The sequence below is a fragment of the Neodiprion fabricii genome, chromosome 3 (genome assembly GCF_021155785.1).
Source record: "Neodiprion fabricii isolate iyNeoFabr1 chromosome 3, iyNeoFabr1.1, whole genome shotgun sequence".
NCBI classification, from domain to species: domain Eukaryota; kingdom Metazoa; phylum Arthropoda; class Insecta; order Hymenoptera; family Diprionidae; genus Neodiprion; species Neodiprion fabricii.
The window spans coordinates 7,907,549-7,927,673 of NC_060241.1; the positions used below are offsets into that span (position 1 = coordinate 7,907,549).

At 37.4% G+C, this 20,125-nt stretch overlaps 2 protein-coding genes across 4 annotated transcripts; one reads left to right on the forward strand and one right to left on the reverse strand.

The window, feature by feature from the left end:
• Window positions 1-5,191: 5,191 nt before the first annotated feature.
• On the forward strand, window positions 5,192-8,677 carry LOC124178704 (DNA-binding protein HEXBP-like). 3 transcript variants are annotated; one of them, XM_046562262.1, is made up of 11 exons: window positions 5,210-5,303; window positions 5,461-5,653; window positions 6,257-6,449; window positions 6,523-6,621; window positions 6,690-6,803; window positions 6,879-6,995; window positions 7,067-7,180; window positions 7,254-7,364; window positions 7,429-7,518; window positions 7,630-7,791; window positions 7,881-8,675. In XM_046562262.1, the coding sequence occupies exons 2-11, from the start codon at window positions 5,540-5,542 to the stop codon at window positions 7,907-7,909; spliced, it is 1,143 nt and encodes a 380-aa protein (XP_046418218.1). In that variant the 5' UTR covers window positions 5,210-5,303; window positions 5,461-5,539; the 3' UTR covers window positions 7,910-8,675. The 3 variants fall into 3 exon arrangements, 2 of the variants coding, with proteins under 2 accessions (XP_046418217.1, XP_046418218.1); XM_046562261.1 differs by having other exon boundaries at window positions 5,200-5,303; window positions 5,461-6,449; window positions 7,881-8,677; XR_006869881.1 differs by lacking the exon at window positions 7,881-8,675 and having other exon boundaries at window positions 5,192-5,303; window positions 5,461-6,449; window positions 7,418-7,518; window positions 7,630-7,771.
• A 1,618-nt stretch (window positions 8,678-10,295) lies between these two features.
• LOC124177504 lies at window positions 10,296-19,852 on the reverse strand. The gene is made up of 10 exons (XM_046559921.1): window positions 19,375-19,852; window positions 17,755-18,134; window positions 17,250-17,320; window positions 16,915-17,167; window positions 16,550-16,675; window positions 16,033-16,452; window positions 11,907-15,913; window positions 11,651-11,777; window positions 11,432-11,574; window positions 10,296-11,225 (listed from the first exon to the last, which is right to left on the reverse strand). The coding sequence occupies exons 1-10, from the start codon at window positions 19,554-19,556 to the stop codon at window positions 11,025-11,027; spliced, it is 5,910 nt and encodes a 1,969-aa protein (XP_046415877.1). The 5' UTR covers window positions 19,557-19,852; the 3' UTR covers window positions 10,296-11,024.
• Between the last annotated feature and the right edge of the window lie 273 nt (window positions 19,853-20,125).

Below are 20,125 nucleotides of genomic sequence, written 5' to 3' on the forward strand. Positions count from 1 at the left end.
TTCACCATGTGAGTTCGCCATTTCGAATTTTTCAAATCTAACCCCAGATTCGTGATCAGCGACCCCAAAATCCTCATGGCACCAATTTTCATTCAAATCTGTGAATCCATTCTCAATAATATGTAAATTTCCTTTTTTAAAAATTATCTCAATCAAAGACATATCCGATGAGGGGGGATACCAACAAGATTTTTCATAAAAAAAAACTTCGAAACATCGAATTTAAAATCGAAAAGCGATTAGTCTCAGTATCCCTTCGTGCTTTCGCAGCCTATTTTGCGACGAAAAATGTATTTTATATCCAGACAAATTAATGCTTGAATTAAATGGGATTTGGCAATTTCGACAATGCTTCATTTTACCTGGAAACATCTTTTCTTATACCCGGACACTGCCAAATTTCCGAAAGAAATTTCGATTATGTAGACAGAGAGAAGCATTTTAGGGCATAATATCTTTTCACGGCAAAGAAGGAATGAATTCAAAGACATGAAAATTTAGATAAACCAACTGAGTGATAAGTGAGTCATACCATACCTTATTTCACTAAATAAATTATTGATTAGTCGGAAAAGGTTAATTTTACAAAATTCATGTTACATAGATTTATTCGCACGGTTTTCGGCAACACTGAATTGTTCCATAAATCAGTTTACGGCGCTACAAATGTTATTGGATAAAAAAAATTCTCATGTTTTTCCCATTCAAAGTCACAAAAAATCGATGTACTCCAATTCCAGAAACATAATTTCAATCATGTTTCATGATTCTGTGTTATTATTACTAGGAAATGAGAAACATCGTACAGCACTCAGTTTTGTTTTCGGTATTGACAACTAATCGTTCTTTGCGAAATTATTTGGTGGCTCTGAAAAGTGCCGTTTTTCATCGGGTTAGTGTGACGATTCGCTACAGGGGCCGCAGGTTCTCGAAATGGCCGCCACCTTCTTGGATGCAAAGCCTGCAGCGTCTAACGAAATTTTCCATCGCTCCACGAACGATTTCCGGAGTCACCGTCGCTGTTGCTTCCACGATTTTAGCCTCCAGAGCTTGCAAAGAATTCGGTGGGTCCTTGTACAGGAATTCTTTGATCAAGCCTCACAGACAATAATCCAGAGGGTTCAGGTCAGGTGATCGCGGTGGCCAGGCGATGGGACCCCCACGGCCTATCCACCTCCCCGGAAACCGTTCGTTGAGGAACTGCCACGTACGGGCACTGTAGTGCGCTGGAGCACCATCATGCTGGAAAGTCAGGGCGGCGCGGCGATCGAGCGGAACGTCCTCTAGCAGTTCCGGAAGCTGATTTTCGAGAAACTTGCCGTACGAGTTTCCATCCAATCTTGCCGGTAAAACGCAGGGACCAATCTGTGTAAAAAATTACCCCATATTGTGTGATTGCATAATTAAACTATAATCCTTGCTCTATCACTGATTGCTCAAATATTATAATTATTGATAAAATATCTTGACTGTAGTGATTCAACAAAGTTATTTTCATCAAAAGCAATAAAACACGTCTTTAATGACACTTTTCAAAGTCAAGCAATAAAACTGTAGCAAATTATATCTGTTTCCATGCATTATCAAACAAGCTTACCAACTCGTCGCCTCGCATGCCACATCACACGTTGATACTCCAGCGAACTTGGTGGCTTGATTCCCGAACATTGTGCGGGTTTTCTTCCGCCCCATGATGGATGTTGTGGGTGTTGAAAACCACGTCGCGATCAAAATTCGACTCATCCGTAAATAAGATGTTAAATATGAACATCGGATCTGCTTGATGCTGCTCCAATATTCACTCGCAAAAAGCGGTTCTTGCCACACGGTCTGGACCGTGCAGTGCTTGAACGTTTTGCGAGTGAAATGGTTTCAGCTCGTTAGTTCGCAAGACCCGGTGTACGGTTGACTTATCAGTCTCGTGTTCCGCCGCCAAACCCCGAGTACTTTTAGTAGGCGCTCTGTCAAGATCGTCGAGGATACGATCCTCGAACTGCACCGTCCGTCTGGATCTCGGACGTCCAGCGTTAGAACGATCCGGGACGAAGCTGCCAGTTTCGCACAGGCTTCGTTCCAAGCGGCGGAAGACCTTCGCGGACGGATGGCGCCTCAACGGATACCGGTCCGCGTATTCGCGAGCTGCGTCCCCCGCAACGTTGTCACACCTTCCCATCATCAGCACCATATCGTACATCTCGCGATTTGAAAAATCCATCGTAAAGAGATTTGTACTCGAGCGATGCCGAAGACAATATCAGGGGGAGTTCACTCAATGCTTTTAGATGGGACCGAATTTTGCCAGGCTGCAGGAGTACACTGTACCAACACAATATTGAAAAATTCGCAGTTGCTATATTTCTATAGTTATTTCTTGCTAGAGTATAGTAACATGTCAGCATTACTTAGGATGTTAAGAGCGCCCTCTACCGAGTAATGTGATTCGAGAAAATTTAAGCGCAGAAGTTTAAATGAAAGAGAATATGATTTTAAAAATTGCAGTTGTAAATAGTTAAATAGCAATAAAAGTCAGCACCAAAAATAAATAATTTTAAATAAAAATAACAAATCAATAATAAATAGTAAATGACAAATAATGCTCGAAATCACAAAAAAATTCAAGATAACCAATGTTTACACATGTAATCACAGTAACATAGGATACACGAATGGCGGAATATTATTTTCCGGCTGCACATGTGCACATTATTATTATTAGCAGTTCTACTACTCTAAAATATTCACTTCTAGTAGAATTTTGTTTTCGTAACTTGTCGCGCCTTACTCCTGCAGCCTGCCAAAATTGCTTGGAGTGGGGGTAAAGAGTGAACTCCCCCTGGACAATATGAGCAAAATTTGCCAGTTGCCAGTCAAAGCCAGGGGGAGTTCACTCTTTACCCCCACTCTAAGCAATTTTGGCAGGCTGCAGGAGTAGGGCGCGACAAGTTACGAAAACAAAATTCTACTAGAAGTGAATATTTTAGAGTGGTAGAACTGCTAATAATAATAATGTGCACATGTGCAGCCGGAAAATAATATTCCGCCATTCTTGTATCCTATGTTAGAAGACCGTGGTCTGCGATTACATAATCACATTACTCGGTAGAGGGCGCTCTTAACATCATAAGTAATGCTGCTCTAGCAAGAAATAACTATAGAAATATAGTAACTGCGAATTTTTCAATATTGTGTTGGTACAGTATAGTCCTGCAGCCTGCCAAAATTCGGTCCCATCTAAAAGCATTGAGTGAACTCCCCCTGGTCAAAGCGCGTTGTTTGTAACAATTGACTCTCGAGTTGCTGTGCAGCCGTATGACTTTCCGTACACAACGGGTATAAAATAAATACGAATTCGATTGAAAATGAAAGACTTTGAACTTACTTCAGCAGAATATATTGAAAATGTCTGAAAGTCGTTAATCTATGATCTGAATAATGAGTAACTAAACGGAAAAAATGGAAAAATTATAATTGTAATAAGTGGCGCTTCGTAAATAAAACTGGAAAAATTACAGTTTGAGATAACATTTTTATGAATTCAATTTTAAAAATGAATTCTTACAGTTACAAATGTAATTTCACATTTTTAATATGTAATTTCGACAGGAAATGTAAAATTTACACCTGAAACTTTGATTTTTCAAGTTGCTTTCGAAGCGCTACGTTACATAAAAAAACTGTGAATTTTCCGTTCTTCTTTTTTCTGTGCACTGCAACTTTGAATTTGTGGTCAATCAGCTTCATTTGAGATTTTTAGTTACCCGGAAAGTAGTACTCGAAGAATTATTTCTGAATAATCTGGGTTTAATCAGTTAGTCTTCCATTCTTAGCAAAGGTTCAATCACTGTATGGGTCAGACCATGCGGAAAGAATAAATTCTTGCGACAACGCATTACAGCAGCATAAAGCGGAACCGCTGTTCATGTTTCATATCTTGTTTGCACATTAGTAGAATTTCGATCTGGACGGAATGTTAAACGTCCACAACGTTTATCACTGGGCTAAATGAAATCCACGCAATGTTCGTAAGTCGAGCCATCAAATTCGATGGATTATCAATGTGTTTTTGCAGCATGTTGGATGACGAGTTGGAAAGCTTGCTTAATAGTTCTTCAATACAGACATAAATTCCTATCATCACATTGGCTTGATTTTGAACTTCATAAGTGGAGACCTGTTTTATGACTGTTCGGAAAAATTCATATGGAATATTTGACCAATCAATGATTCAGCGAGCATTATGGGTTGATTATACATTCAATCAATGCGGGGTTATTCGTACGACAGATTGGTCTCTGCTTTTTACGCGCAAGATGGTATTAAAGAACTTACTTGAAGTTTCTTAAAAACAAGCTTCCAGATCTGCTAAATAATCGTCTACTTAAACGTAGAGCAGAGATATTCGTTAATCATGGTAATTTGTGAATGACAGATTTCAGGACAGGTATAAGATATGCCGTAGACGCCGATCGCTTGGCCACTACGATCAGCGGATGTGAATCCGTTGAATTCTTTCGTGTAGAGCATGACTTTGAAGTACATACAAGGATCCACCTAATTTCTAAGAAGCCCTGGAGAAAAAAATCGTGAAGGTAACGACAACGGCTACTCCGGACGTCGGTCGAAAAGTTATCGGTCATCTGGTCGAATGTTGCAGGAGAAATCGCTGCCCCAGTAACAAGCGAAAAGCCGCATTTTTGGAAACCGCAAATCAATACTGAATGGAACGATTAGTTGTCAATACCGAAAACAAAATAGAGAGCCGCGCGGAGGTTAAACTTATTTCAGAGCACGGACTTATTTCAGGCCCCCTTGGTAAAATCGATAGATATCGATAGTATTGGTCGATCATAATTATTTGCCACGGTAAGACGGTGATAAAAAAATTGTGTAAATTTCGATTTGTAAAAAGATAAGTGATAAAAACAGCTTATTCAGATATCTATCGATACTTAAGTACAGCCTGATTGATAAGCAATAAAGCATACTTGTTGTTTAGTCCGTGGTCGACAGAGTTAAGCCTGGGCCAGCCCTCTGACACACGCTGCTAAAAGTGGTTCGCAAAATGTCCCTCAATTCTGCCGCCAATCTCCACCACTAGTGGCGCTAGTAGTTGTCTGACAAGCTCGCGCGCGATCAGCGAAGGCAACGAGCGTGTCAGAAGTCTACTAGCGCCACATAGAGGAACTAAAAAACGGGGACAAAATGCGTACAATTCTTTAGCATACTAGTAGTGGTGAGTGTCAGGGGGCTGGCCTGGGCATGTAGACAAGATATTACCGAGTTAAACGTGGCGTGTAGACCGGGTATTACCCATAATTCTTACACTAATCCGACATGCACAATTATCATCGTGACGTGCAAATACCCTCATATCAATAGTTCTCTGCGCTACATTACCGTTAAACTTATATACATATATAGTACACATTTTGTGACGCAGTATACATATACTCTGACCAGGTGCTTCTTCGGACCTGGTATCTATTGTGTTCGGGGATTCCCAAGAATAAGCTTCTTCAGTTGTGTATCAAAGAGAAAAATGGACGATTCAACGGCAGTGGTTTTTGACGAATTAACTAAAGACAATTATAAAACTTGGCGACTGAAAGCCGAAGTTTTGTTAAGAGTATCTCATCTCTGGAATTATGTTGAAGAGAACGAAGAATCATTGAAGGACGCTGAATTGTGGATGAAAGAGGATAAAATAGCTAAATCAAAATTGATATTGCATATCAGCAGTTCGTTGCTTCCATTGGTCGAAGATTGCACAACTACTCGTGAAATTTGGTCAAAGCTTGAGAATGTTTACGGCAATAAAGATGAACAACTCGCAGCTTCAATTAATCATGAAGCTGAAGCTGACGATGAGGATGCGATCATCAACGCTATTGAAAAATGCGTCGAAGATTTTTTTAATATTATCAATAATTCATCCGATAAAAAACTATTGGAAGATCAAAAATCACTGAGCGCTACTTTTAGAGATAATTTACTCTCACAATTGAAGGAAAATAATGTTAAAAAGTCGCTGGATGAAAAAATAATCATCAACGCTGTAAGTGATTTCATCAATGTTATTGATCAATTACCCAATATTAAGATAAAAGAACAAACGAATGAATTGAGCTGTGAACTCGTTGATATTATGCTGGTAAAATTTGATATAAATCCTCATAAAAATGACGATAGTATAGCAAAAAGTGATGCTGTCAAAACTGAAGAACCAAATGATAATGTTCAGAAAGAGAAAAAACGTGATGGAATTAGGAGCCAAGATATTCCATTAGATACTCCTGATATTGCGACAAATGAGAGTGAAAAAACTGTGCTAAAGGAAGTAATGGCAAAGGATAAATTAGAAACATCGATTGAGATCTACAATAAATTCCTGCTTTCCAACCAGCAGGTTGATGATGAGAGAGTGCCCCATGCATCAGACGATCAACATGGTAACAAAATATGAATACACGAATATATTATAATTACACAAGAATAGTACATTTAATAATAGAATTTTTTTAGAATACAAGAATTCAATGCATCCATTAACACATCTTTACACTCCACCAACGACTCCGACTCCTAAAAAAACGTACAAGTGTGGAGTTTGTCGTAAAGAAGGTACTAAACTTATCAGATGAAATGAATAATGTTGATGCAATAAATAAAAATTTTTTTTAATGATTCAGGACATAACCGAACAACGTGTCTGCTAAACAGACCAGTCACTTCCGTACCAAAATTCGTAAGAATCACTAAAACTCCCAAAAGGTCATACAGATGTGGTGCATGTGGTGACGAAGGTATAAAAAAATTAGACAAATTGATCACCAAAATATAACTAACAATGTAACTTGAAAATTGGTTTTAAATTTCAGGACACAACAGAACTTCTTGTCCACTGAATAAATTTGTCACTTTTGCATCGAAGTCTTCTGCTGGAGCTATTCAAACTCCAAAGATATCACGAAAATGTGGAATATGTCGTGCAGAAGGTATAAATAAAGTCGAATCAGTCAATAACATGTAATAATGATAAAACGGAAAGATTCTCTTTAACTTTAAGGGCACAACAGAACGACCTGTCAGATGAATAAATCAGCTGTTTCTGCGTCGACATCTAGTGTTCAGACCCCTATAACTCCAAAGATATATAAATGCGGAGGATGTGGCAACGAAGGTATAATCAAACTTATATTGATTAACGAGGTATGATTTTGCAATGTATATAAAAAATTGCTTTGTAAACTTAGGACACAACATAACAACATGCCCATGGTCGAAATCAGTTCCTTCAACGCCCAAACCTGCTGCTATGAGTATTCCTGCCAGATCATATACGTGTGGATTGTGTGGAGGAGAAGGTTCTTCATGATAATGTATAGATCATGTATACAATTAATATCTTAAAACTTAGTTTATTTGCAGGTCATAATAGATCAACGTGTTCTCGCAATTCTGTAACACCAACACCTTCGGCAAGAGCCTCTCCCAGATGCAGCACCTGTGGCAATGAAGGTATAGTCTCAGATATCTTCACCAACTATCGCTATCATTATCATATTGATAATGATTAATATCACAAATCAAGATGAGAAAAATTAATCTATTTTTACTTTTTTGTGTCAGGTCACAACAGTAGAACTTGCGGCCGTCGCAGCACTTCGTTAACGTCCGCTTTCATACCTTCGTACTTGTACACACCTCCTTCACTGTCGTACTCATCTCCATCACCATCTTACTCCGGGGGTGGTCGTCGTAGTTATACGTGTGGCAATTGTGGTGGTTCAGGTATGAGTACCTTATCAATTACTTCATCATCAGAAATTCAATATTGTCGGTAAGATACTGTATTAATTGTGTATTACTTTCATTTTTAGGACATAATCGAAGAACGTGCTCAGGCTAACTCACATTCCAAGACATCGACGTATTATTTTAACATCTACAACTGTCGAGCGTAAAATGATACGTTTGTTTATCAGTTGTTTTTTTTTTTTTTAACAGGTATCACTTCTGTTGTTCTGTCAACTGTAACACGATACGTTTAATTTTTCCTTGTTTTTTAATAGTTATTGCTTATTCTTCTTTTTCAACATATAATGAAAACAGATTAATACCTCACATTGGAATACTTTGACGTATTTTTTAACAGCTATAAGTGTTGACTGTAAAACAACATATCCAGAGTTATTCCTTTTTTTTAACGATTGTTAGATATTTGAATATCAATCGTAAAACGATATGTTTAATTATTCCTCTCTTTCTATTGGTTTCCAATGTTTATGAATTATGCTTTTTATCTTTAACATAAGATAAGTAATTCAATTTTAACTCGCATCTATATATCTTTTTAAAAACTATATCAAGCTTAAAATCGAGCTTAAAGTGATACATCCATACTTATTTCTCTTGTCAACTATTGATGATCAATTGTTCTATTAAGCCTAAAACGATACGTTTCATCATTACTTTTTTACAATTGTTATTGCTTATGCTTTTTTTTCTTTAATACATAATGAACAATGTGAATATTGATTTGCATCATAAAGCATTTATGTATTTTTAACAACTACAACTAAAACTAGAGTAATAGGTTTACTTTTTCCTTTTCTTTATGCAACCTTATGGTCATTGGTTATTAATTTTTCCCTAAAAACTAACCAAACGAAAAGTAGTGATTTTTATTTTTGGAAAATGAAATATATGAATAAAACAAAATTATACTTACAAATGTGTGATAGTTTATCGATGTATGTTACAATTGTGGTCTCAAAATTTTCCAATTGGTACGATAGCTTTCACGAAACTATTTCGGAAAATGCAACGAGTCATGCAAACTCCCGTTGTTATGCCTCTCTATATTAGAAATTTGCTGTGCCTGCTGCATTGTCGAGGATATCTAAAAAAAAATTATTTGAACCAGGGTACTGAACTTCTCCGCGAAAATTATGGGTTTGTCATGGTACTTTGGAAAATTTATGCAAAGTTTATGACGTATTGCGAATTTGCATGGAGTTTCAGAGTGAAACCTCTCTGGGAGTTTTAACAATTCCTAGGTGAGATTTTTATAGGAAACTATGGGTTTCGTAAAACTTTCACGGGAAATTTCTAAGGAAACTCCTACATACAACCTTGTATCTTTAAATTTTCGATAAGATTATTTGATTGTACTTATGCCTTTTCAGTACACTTTTTACTGATTTGTGGGACAGTAAAAAATGTGCAAACACTTTTCACGCAAAACCCTCTTCTTTCCATTGAATACACCCGATATATTGTCCGATTCTTAATATCACACTCATATTAGCTGTATAATCGGCGTTGAGTAATTCTTGACGTGCCTTTCTGTCTATCCGCAGTTCCCTGTTCTTATTGAGTAATGGCGTAGTTCCGACGTGATTTCGCCTTACACGTCTGTCATTTAAGATTTTGGTCCAAGTTCTATGTCATCAAACATAACAACGCTTATACTTCAGGTGGGGTGATATCGGTTTGATTCGACTTTATGTCATTCGCGATTTTGTTTATTAAATACATACATATATCGCTTATATCTAGTTTAACGTGATATAAAAATCGTTATGGAACTTCACAAATTATATAGGTACTATGCTTGTATTTTCTTGGGTAGTGATCGAAATATCAATTGGATTAAAATTTCCAAAAAATAGAAAAAAAGTCAGACTCCGAGGATGTGCAAGTTGAGATTGCATGGTTTGATGACGTGATATTTTTCACGTAGTAGCATTAAAGCCCATAATTGTTCCGTAATCATAACATGGTTAAAAATTAAAATTAAAGAAAAAAACTAGTTTTTTTTAAGGATCCTATGAACCGATATCGCTCTTATTTTTTGTCCCAGAAGATACTATCACCCCCTAAAACATATCCGGTATTCAGATCAATCGATTCATAATTTTCTGAGAATAACAATTTTTCCCTGATTTTCAATATTTTTCGATTTATTCAGAAACAGTAATGGATAGAGATCTGAAACTTGCAGAATAAAAGTACCTCAATAGTACCAACATTCCCTGAAATAATGAGCCTGATACTCTTCTGGGGCCGATTCGATATACTTATCGGCCAACGGCCTTTTAATCTAATTGATATTTCGATCATTGCCCCAGAAAATACAAGCATAGTGGTATATATATATAATTTGTGAAGTTCCATGACGATTTTTATATCACGTTAAACTAGAAAATGTTCTAAAAAAACATTGCTCCGTATTAATCAATTTTGTTTCCGGCAGTTCTCTTTAACAGTCGACAATTCACCAAACCGCTACATGTGGATCGAAGAAAACTATTCTCAGGGGGAATTAACGCTTTGTTTAAACTTATCGTAAAAAAGTCGTATCGAAAATTTCAGTGATCGATTATTGGAAATTTTTCAACACGATCATGATGACAAATGTCCAGGATGACCAGGATCTGAAAATTTGTCGTGAAAGATAAACAGAAAAAAGTTTCCTGAAATAACATTTTTTAAAATTATTTATGTACACGACTCAACCTTTCGATATAACATTTACACTTGTTTTATCCCCTTAGATTACTTCGGTGTTACACATCGAATGCAGAGCCACAGTAACATTTCATTTATTATCTGATTGTGAGTTAATCTGGTTCAATGCTGATTTCTTACAAACTACCAGATTTCAAGAGTGCAGATTAACCCCTCCAGTTGTAACTGACGAATTGTCTATCTTCACATGTGTCGTTTTTGTTTTTCGTATCAGTTTCATTTATTGGAGATTCGTGGAGTACTTATTTACAATCACTAGATTATGGGATCATTTACAGAAAATTTACAGGCACTTCTCATGTGACAACAGGTAAAGTTATTCGAAAAATTCACCAAATATTTGGAGCAATATAAACTGTAAGAGAATTACGTATACATAGCTTATTAGTTGGTGTATGAATAATATGGTCACTTATTTAGTTCTAGTAAATACTATATTCGGTTAGGAAGTAAGAGTACTGCTTCGTTATACTAGTTGATAACTATTAATGTTAATGATTTTTAGAATCTTCTAATTTCCACGGCCTGAATACGTGTCCATCGGCCTCTTTCCCAGCCATATAAGTGAAGAACGCTTCTTTAAAGCTAAGGCTCGGGAACTTTCCAAACTCCATTGTAGGCCAGTATGAACGGGCTTCACAAACACGCAACTTGCGTAGTTGACTGTAGTACTTTCTTTTGATGACTGAAATCTGATAAAAATATTAGATTACGTAGTATTACTTTCGAACTATAACAATTTAAATTTAACAATTTGTCAGCCAACGGGCTTCGCAACCACGCATCTTACGTAGTTAGTTACGTAGAAGTGAATGATTTTGAATGGTAATAAGCATGGGGCTTCATTTATTTAGCATTAGCATTAAAATAGTATTTTATTTGTTAAAAGTAGCCATACCTTTTCTTTCATTTCTACCGCTCTATCAAAAGTCATTGTAGCAATTTCAAACGGAGTTAACTGCAGTGATGGTAGCGGAACACTGTGTTGTTTGATTTGCTGCATCATGCCCCACCTTTTTCTCGAAATGTCACCTAATTTGTCTGAGAATAATAGAAGTAATATAATACCACTATTGTGATGGTTAAACACGATTAAGATATTTAATAAATATCATACTCTTCATCCTGTCAGTGATAACTTTTCCTTCTCGATATTCAATCCAGGATCTCAACTGAGGTATCAACCAACACTCGGGCAGTTTAGCTAGGATAAAATCTTCGCTTGCCATCTTTTGCAATTCAACCTGAAATATTTTTTATTCATTAGGATTAGATCAGTTTGGCCACAACAACTTCTCATTTTCAAGAAATTTTATCTTCAATTTCATCGTGTCTAACAATAAGCAGGAATGTAGAAATTGTGCATAGTCTACCTTCATCAATTCATGTAAATCTCTTTTAGTTTCTGAAGTTGAATTATCCTGCTCCGAGTTACCTTGAGTAGGGTCTGTATTTAGCTTTGGGGTCTTATTTGTTAATGAGGCAATTTTTTGTGAATGGTATTGCTGCTTTTCCGCATTTTCAAATTCTTCATTTCTTGTTATAATCGTTTTTTTCATTTTATTCTTATTCTTACTAGTGCTCACTTGGGTATTTTCAGTTTTTACTTTTTCAGTTACACTTTGAGGAATTTTTTTCGCATTTAACTTCGCTTTTTTTACACTACGATTTGAGTTACGAACTTCATTTTCAGCTATATTAATCTGCAGTTTCCGTTTCTTCATCTCATCCAATTGTCCACCGTTGTCAGCGATCGAGCTACAACCCCAGCCACCATCAGCGCAGCTATGGTAGGCCACATAAGGTTCACTAGCATCAATGCCCAGTGACTCCTCCATGCTCTTACTAATATCATTAGGAATCTCCTTCCGCTGCTCTCTTCCTCTACACGGATAGTCGCCCTTTGTGCGTACAGCAAGACCTTCTGGCGCCAGTTCACTTGCTTTAATTTCTGTCGGAGACCAATGCCTGTGTCCACACATGCAAAGAATATCTGGTTTGCTAGGTTCCGGGGTGACCAAAGGGCTCTGCATCGTAATACCGGGAACAATATGCTGAGGAGGTCCCATAGCATAATTTTCAGCCACTCCACTAACGCAGTACTGGGCTTCTGGAATGAACTCACCGTCCCGCAGAACTTTTTTTACTGATGAAATGATGAGCTTCGTATCATGCCCCATTGGCCTCGATGTTCCTGCGACTTGCATGTATGGCTGTTTTTTGGCTGTTCTTAAACGCTGTTGGCGATCAAACCATTTTTGCTTCTCTTCTTCCCTTCTTACTACCCGTCTCTCATACCGGCATTCACATACGGGCTTTTTTACCTGTAACAATTTTGGCTTTGCGCAACAACCAGCTTTCGAAAACTTTGCGCACTTCAACCAACAAGGTACCGCGTCTTGACAACTAGTAAAGTAATCAATCAAGCCGTCATCCTTCAGAGCTGAAGACCGCTTTTTCGCTTTTGGACCATCTGTGCGTTGCTCTGTTTTCTTTGTAGGTAAATTTTCTACAGTACACTCTTCAAGTTCATTGCGACACGCACACGATTCCACGTTAGTTTCTTTCTTTGGTGACAGGCCTTGGGGAGTCGAGATTTCATCTATATATTTTAGATCCTGGTCAGATCTTTTTCGTTCGCACATTTTGTAGGGGGATTCAAAGAGTTCGTACTCAGGGATGTATTCACTGCTGTTTCTAGGACTTTGCGGAGGTGTTATATAAGTTACTCCTTCTATGAGCTGGGGCCGGTCATTTCTTCTGCCACCCTTTGAAATGCTAACTGCTCCTCCAATATTATAAATGAGAATTTTTTTTTTATTTCTGTTTTCTCTGCATTTACATGGTCGCCCACCTTCTCGTACTTTTACCATATCTACTTGATCAGGTGGTTCCACAAGATATACCAAAGTCTTCTCTCGTGGAAGTGCTTGTTGGGATATAGTTCTCCACCCAAATGGACCCTCTTTTGCTTCAAGGATTTTATTGTTCATACTAGTTTCCCCCTCGTCTGAACACCCGCAATTGTCCGACTCGCTGTCGGATTGTGTATCCTGTCTTTGGCAAGGCATACGTGGTTCATCTGGAATTATTGCAGGTTCTACTTTGTACTGATTAGATTTTTTGCTTACTCTCAAAGTTGCCTGAGCCTGTGGAGCAGATGACGAAGAGCCAGGAGTTATTTCAGTTTTATGTTTTTCGGATGTGACGTCACGCTCATGCCTGAGAGATTTTTGGGGTGATGATTTTTGAAGCTTTGTAATTTTTTTCAACCGGTCCTTATCTGTTTCGTTGCTGCAATTATTTTTCATCGATGGTTTGCTTCTACCGTCTTTACGTTTTTCGGAACTCTGAGTGCGTTTTTTTTTCAGTTTGTCAACATCTTGTACCTTTTTGGAGTTAGCAAATTCTTTAGTTGGTTGTGATTTTTTGATTGCACAAGAAACGTTGGCCTTTTTTAAACCTTCGGCCTTCCGAGTTATTCGATTTTCTTTCGAAGAACCTATTCGGTTTTTGTTAGAAGTAGGCGAGTTAGTTCTCACACGGTCACTTGCCAGAGGTCCGCTTTTGGCATTAGATTGTTGACCATTGGTAACTGCGTTCGAATTGATTAAGCGAGGCTGACCTATTGACGCCTGTTTACCACTGTAAATCATTTCAACATTATCTTTTGTCTTTACGCCGTATCCTTTAATATTGGACCTCATATTGTTTGTATCCTCTTTTAGAGATTGATTCCTGCCAAAACAATTTGATTCAGTATTACCTTCCGTTCTTTGTTTTCGTTTCAATGAATTTCCTCCCTCCTTATCACCTCGTCTGTCGATCTTGTGACCGTCGGAAGATTCTCTTATTGCTTGTGTTAATTTCAGAGACTTTTCATACTCATTGTTCCATGGATTTGTGGTGGGAGCAGTACGCGTTCTGTTCCATTCATTATCAAAATCACAATAGACGCGTGGTGCTTCTTTCACCATGAATCGTTTACCATCAGCTTTATCACTAAGCTCATCTTCAAATCTAGCCGAACAAAGGTTATCACGTTTTAATTGTTCCCTTCTCAACTTTTCTGTCTTGGCTTTAGCTTCGTTCGCTAATTTTGCTTGCTCCCTCGAGCTCAACTGCTCGTTTTTTTCACTCTTCTCATCTTCATCCTCCTCGTCTTCTTCTTCATCGTCACCCGACTTACGTATCTTTGGTGAAGGATTTATAGCGCCCCAAGGACCTCCGCAAACTGCTCTACCAGGTGTATCTCCACACGGAGGTGCCTTTAATATCTGCTTTGCCTCAGCCTCTCGTGCAGCAACGACCTGCGGATCGGGAACATTCTTCGCACCCCACGGTCCCCCGCAAATTGCCATACCGTCTTCGTCCCCGCATGGCGCAAAATCCGGCAAAGTGAACATTTTTTTCTCTTTTGACGACCCATCGGCTTCATCACAGCACGGGGTTTCGGTTCTGGATAGCATAGCTCTCTTCAGCTTATTATCGAACGGATTGCGTCTGCAAGACCTGTCACCAGGATATTTGTTACACGTGATAGCAGGCAGCTCATTCGGTCGGTATTTATGCCCGCAACAAACGCCTTCCTTCTTAGTATGAGGTATATCATCTCCACTTCCGCTCGGTGTTTTTCCTTCATTAAACATCTGCTCAATGGTACAAGCACACGGCGGAACGTTCCGTAGCGGCTTCGGAGAATGTTCTGTGATAATTGTTTTTCTCGGAATATGCTGAGTCTCCTGTGTGACACCCGAAATATAATATGTTGTTTCTCCACTCTCGCTAGTGATGCCGTTTATTAAAAGTTTTTTCTGCACCGTCTCGTTAGACGCGACCACTTCTAAGAGGTTCACCGTTGACTCTGCGGGACTAGGACCCGGAGAATGCATGGCCAGAGATCCGACAATGTATCTGTTCTGATTGTCACCTTCTGCAATACTGTCAATCACCATGTAAGGAGTTTTTGTTGCGCGCGATTTCAAATCAGTCTTTTTTGTTTGTCTGCAAGAGCAACAAGCATCGCAACGTCCTTTCGGAATGACAAGTCTCATCGTTGCTTCTACACTTTTTATGATCTTATTGGCCTCTTTTTCAACCTCCAAAAACTGTTCATCTGCATCTTGTAACCATTCTTGCCAGTTTTTGGATAAATTTTTTCTACCTCTAGGGTAAACTCGTTTTGGACCATCACCAAGTTTTAATTCCGCGAAAAACTGTTCGTCGCTGTTGTTTGGAGTGACGCAAGAAACTCCTGTCATCACATAGGTAACCGGGCAAGTTGGGGGATTCTCGTGCTCCGATATACCCGATATTATATAATGAGCTTCCTTTTCTCCTAGCCATGACTTTCTTTTCGGGAAAGATGGATTCAGAGTACCTATAATAGTATTGAATAATGATCTAGAGTCTCGTGTTACGAACATTTACCCGGCATATAAACTATTTCACATTTTGGTCTAGTAACTATTACTTAACATTGAGTTAAAAATCTTATACCGCATATTTCATAATTAACTGGTCCAGGTTCTTCTCCCAATCCCGAGAGTGTAAAGTCGAACGTCTGCTTATCATTCTCCGGGAATATTGGAGTAGAGAAATCAAACAGTGTTTTTACACCCTTCACGTCAGCTTCCGTTAAGTTAGCCTCATTTCCCAGTATTTGTTCTTTTTGCGAGCTTACAACATCCTCAAGCTTTGCCTGACTGTATTTCTTATTCCCAAAGTCGAGACGATCGTTCGGTTTATCTTTTCTCAATTGTGGTAAAATTATTCTAGGTCTTGGTACGAGTTTGCACTTTGCACGCCATTTATCCAAGCATTTCCTATACGTTACCCAGTCAGGGGGCAAGGAGAGCGGCTCCATATAAGGTGATTTATAAACTTTATAACCACGCAGTGGCGTTCGAGGTGGTAGAGCTGTAAAACGTGTTTTCAAAATCAAGATTGAAAGATCGATCCTTTATACTATGTGTGGTACAATTTTGTGATATAGTACAAAATAAAAATAGTTTACGTTTTGGAGGAAATACTGATTCTGAAATGGGAGGTAACCTGTTGTTCAATTCCAATACGGTATCAGGTAGTGCCAACAATGCAATTGCTGATAGGATAATTCTCTCGTTACAGTCGTAAGACTTTTCTAAAATCAAATCATTGTTCTGAAAATAGTTATCGTTTTCTCGAATAATTTCCAATATTTATAAAATTTCAAACATAGGCGAATATTTAATGAAAATGTATGCTTTCTAGGTATGTTACTTAGAAAAATAATCATCGTTCTTAAATAATTTTATTTCTATCTATTCAGTAACTGCAAGTATTATTTTTGATACTTAAAGTCAAAATTGTAGCATTGAGAAATATTATGTCGTAACTAACTATATTCTTCTTCCTCGAAATACTGCCCAGTAACTCTTCTATAAATTTCTCGCAAGAATTGAACCGGCTTAAGCTGAGTTCTGCGCTGCAACTTTTTTATAACTGGAGGATCAATTTTACAGAAGGTAGACGTTGCGCCAATGATTGCAAGAGCTTTTTGTGTTCTAACAGTTATCGTCTCCTCATAATCAGCAGTCATGGTGGCTTCGAGTGCCAGTACTTGTTTCATCTTATACCATTTAGAAAATATATTCTATCAGTGGTATTCTTACTTCCTGATGATCCTATAGGCTTTCAAGTAATTAGGTGATAAAATAAGCGACTGTAACTCATACTTGTGGAATTGAGAGATCTTGATACCATCTTGGACCAGTAGCAACCTTCATTAAACCCATCTTTTCCTTGACTGTAGGATAAGGTTTCGAATTAGGTGAAGTTCAGAGAATGAATATTCCTTTTATGTGAGCTTTGCTTATTGAAAGAAATATGTTGTATGTTTGCGTCAACGAACATTCACATAACAAAACAAGGGAGTCAAGGGTTAAATGTTTGTAGTAGTTATCAACAATGATTCCAGATAGCAAAGAACGATAAGGAAAGAAAAAGTTTTCAGAACACATCTGCAAATGGTCTTATATCCTACTAATCATACCGTACTTTTAATTTTTTCAACACTTCGAGACGTCTTTCCGTTATTCAAAAACGTTATTAAAAGCTTAATTAAGACTTAGATTTTCTGCTTGGGTATTATCTCGGAAGATTGTTTCACCACGTATGAATAATTGTCTCTAACTAAAAGTATAGTGCCTTACAATTAATTGATCCCTACGTGGAGTATACCTTTTTTCTCTCCAATGAGTGCATTTTTATCTGCTTGCTCGTTGTACAACTTTTTCTTTTCAGACCAAAATTGATTTTTGGCTACTTCAATTTCTTCCTCTTGATACCATAACAATGGTTCACATGATTTCGAGCCTGGGTTTTCACCCAGCTCCGATTCTTCTAGTTTCGATTTACTTTTTCGTCGTGCGTTTACTGCTGGTTCGGTAAATTGATAGCGGAACTTGAGTGTTGGAGATTCTTGAATTGGCGATAACACCATTAGAGAAGATGAGAACGGTAGATTTCGCTTATCATAGCGTATCTCTTCGTCGCGATTGTTGATATCGCAACAGAAATTGTACGGCTTTAGAAGGTTCTTAAGATCCTTAGTTTTTTTCCTGTTTTAAACAAAGTTGCATGCGAGATTATTTTATTCTTATAAAAATTCGAATTAAAATCGGAATGGTTATACCTATGAACCAACGGAATAATTCAAAACGATGACATTTTTTGACAGAAAATGTCAAGAATTTGAATGACCTTGTTAATATGCATTACATAAATTTATACATATATATATATATAAATTATATAAAATAATATATATATATATATACATATATATTAGACCTCTCTTTCAGGAAAGTGAAATCGAATTTTGATGGTCGCACCCTTCAAATTAGTTAGAAATAATTTTAAAAAAATGTATTTTTCCCCCTACATATTTACCCACCCCTAGACGGCTTTACTTTTTCTCGTAAGGAAAGCAATGATTTTGTTCAAGTTTTTAATCAAAAATGCATACTGGGTTCAAAACAAATCGTAAAAAATTTTCTAAAAAAGCAAAACGACCCCCTTCTCATAAGAAAGAAGAGGAGGTGATCGAAGTTTTTGAATTTCTATTTATTATTTTGAGTCAAGAAGTTCCTTTTTCTTTAAGACCAATCCTACTACCCTCACGGAAAAAAACCCCACTTGGGTGTAAATTCGTACCCCCAACTCATAGATAATGCTGATTTCCCATAAGAAAAAAGTTAGGGGTACGAATTTACACCCAATTTGGGGTTTTTTTCGTGAGGGTAAGTTCCTTGACCGCTCAAAAATTTGGATTCGCTGCTTGAAATTTCCTGCAGCACCAAAAGTCAGATACCGGAGTCAAAAATAAACATAGCTAAATTTCCCAAGCGGCGTTTTAAAGGGGACAAATTCATATTCATTTTGCTTTTTTAGAAAATTATCTACGATTTTTTTTTTTTGGACTCATTACGCACTTTTGATTAAAAACCTCAAAAAATTAATGCTTTTCTTATAAGAAAAAGTAAGGCATTCTAGGGGTGGGTAAATATGGAGAAAAAAAATACATTTTTTAAAAATTATTTCGAACCAATTGGAGGGGTGCGACCATCGAAATTCGATTTTACTCTTCTTACGGACAGGTCTAATATATATATATATATATACATATATATGAACTAACATGTTATCATTCAAAATGAATAAATTGTACAGATCCGTCTTTAAAGTGTTTATAAATTGATATGACGTATATGACTTATACTTATTAAAAATTATCCACTGATCCCTCCGATAACCTCCAATAAAGCATGCATATATGCTTGATAACATTTCTTTGCATACCTCAATCCATATTTTCTGAAGCTTCGTATTGACGTTTTTGAAGATTTTGACATCTTTCGATCAAATATTTGCAATTTTGTCAAGACTTTTGAAATTATTAAAATTTTTTTGGCGTTGCGAATGATCAGTGCCAGGGTCGAATTGTTTCTGTCGAAACTACACTTATTCGTTATGACATACATTTACGTTTCTCTAGCAACGCTATTCATTCAAAGTACTATTTGTTATTAGTAATTTATTGTCAATGTCGGTGAATTCGTAACAACGCATGATATAATAGTATAGTATGATCTTTTACACACTTGAATTTGTTAGTTAAAACATTATTTAAATCTAAAATTCAAATTCAAATTCGACCATAAATCGAACGTTGTAGTGATAGGCCGCGTTCGATTATAACATTTTAACGTACTCCGAGCAGGTTCAGAGTATTTTGGGGAAACCACTGAAATATAGTAATACTGGAACGCGCACCATGTGCAACAGACATGTCGCCCGTCTATCGCCACTATAATGTATATACCCACGCAAAAGTTGAACAAAGATCGAAATACGCTTCCATTAGGAAAAAAGAGGTGGTGTTTTCCCAACCCTATTTCTTTCGTTGCCAATCAAAAACAAGTATCTGAGACAGACAGATTTCTCCCAATTTTCCATCCTTCTCGACCACGGACTTACTCGACGACACTCTATCGGGCAACGCTGCGTTACGGCGAGCGTTCCAGTACTACTGTATTTCAGCGAGGTAACC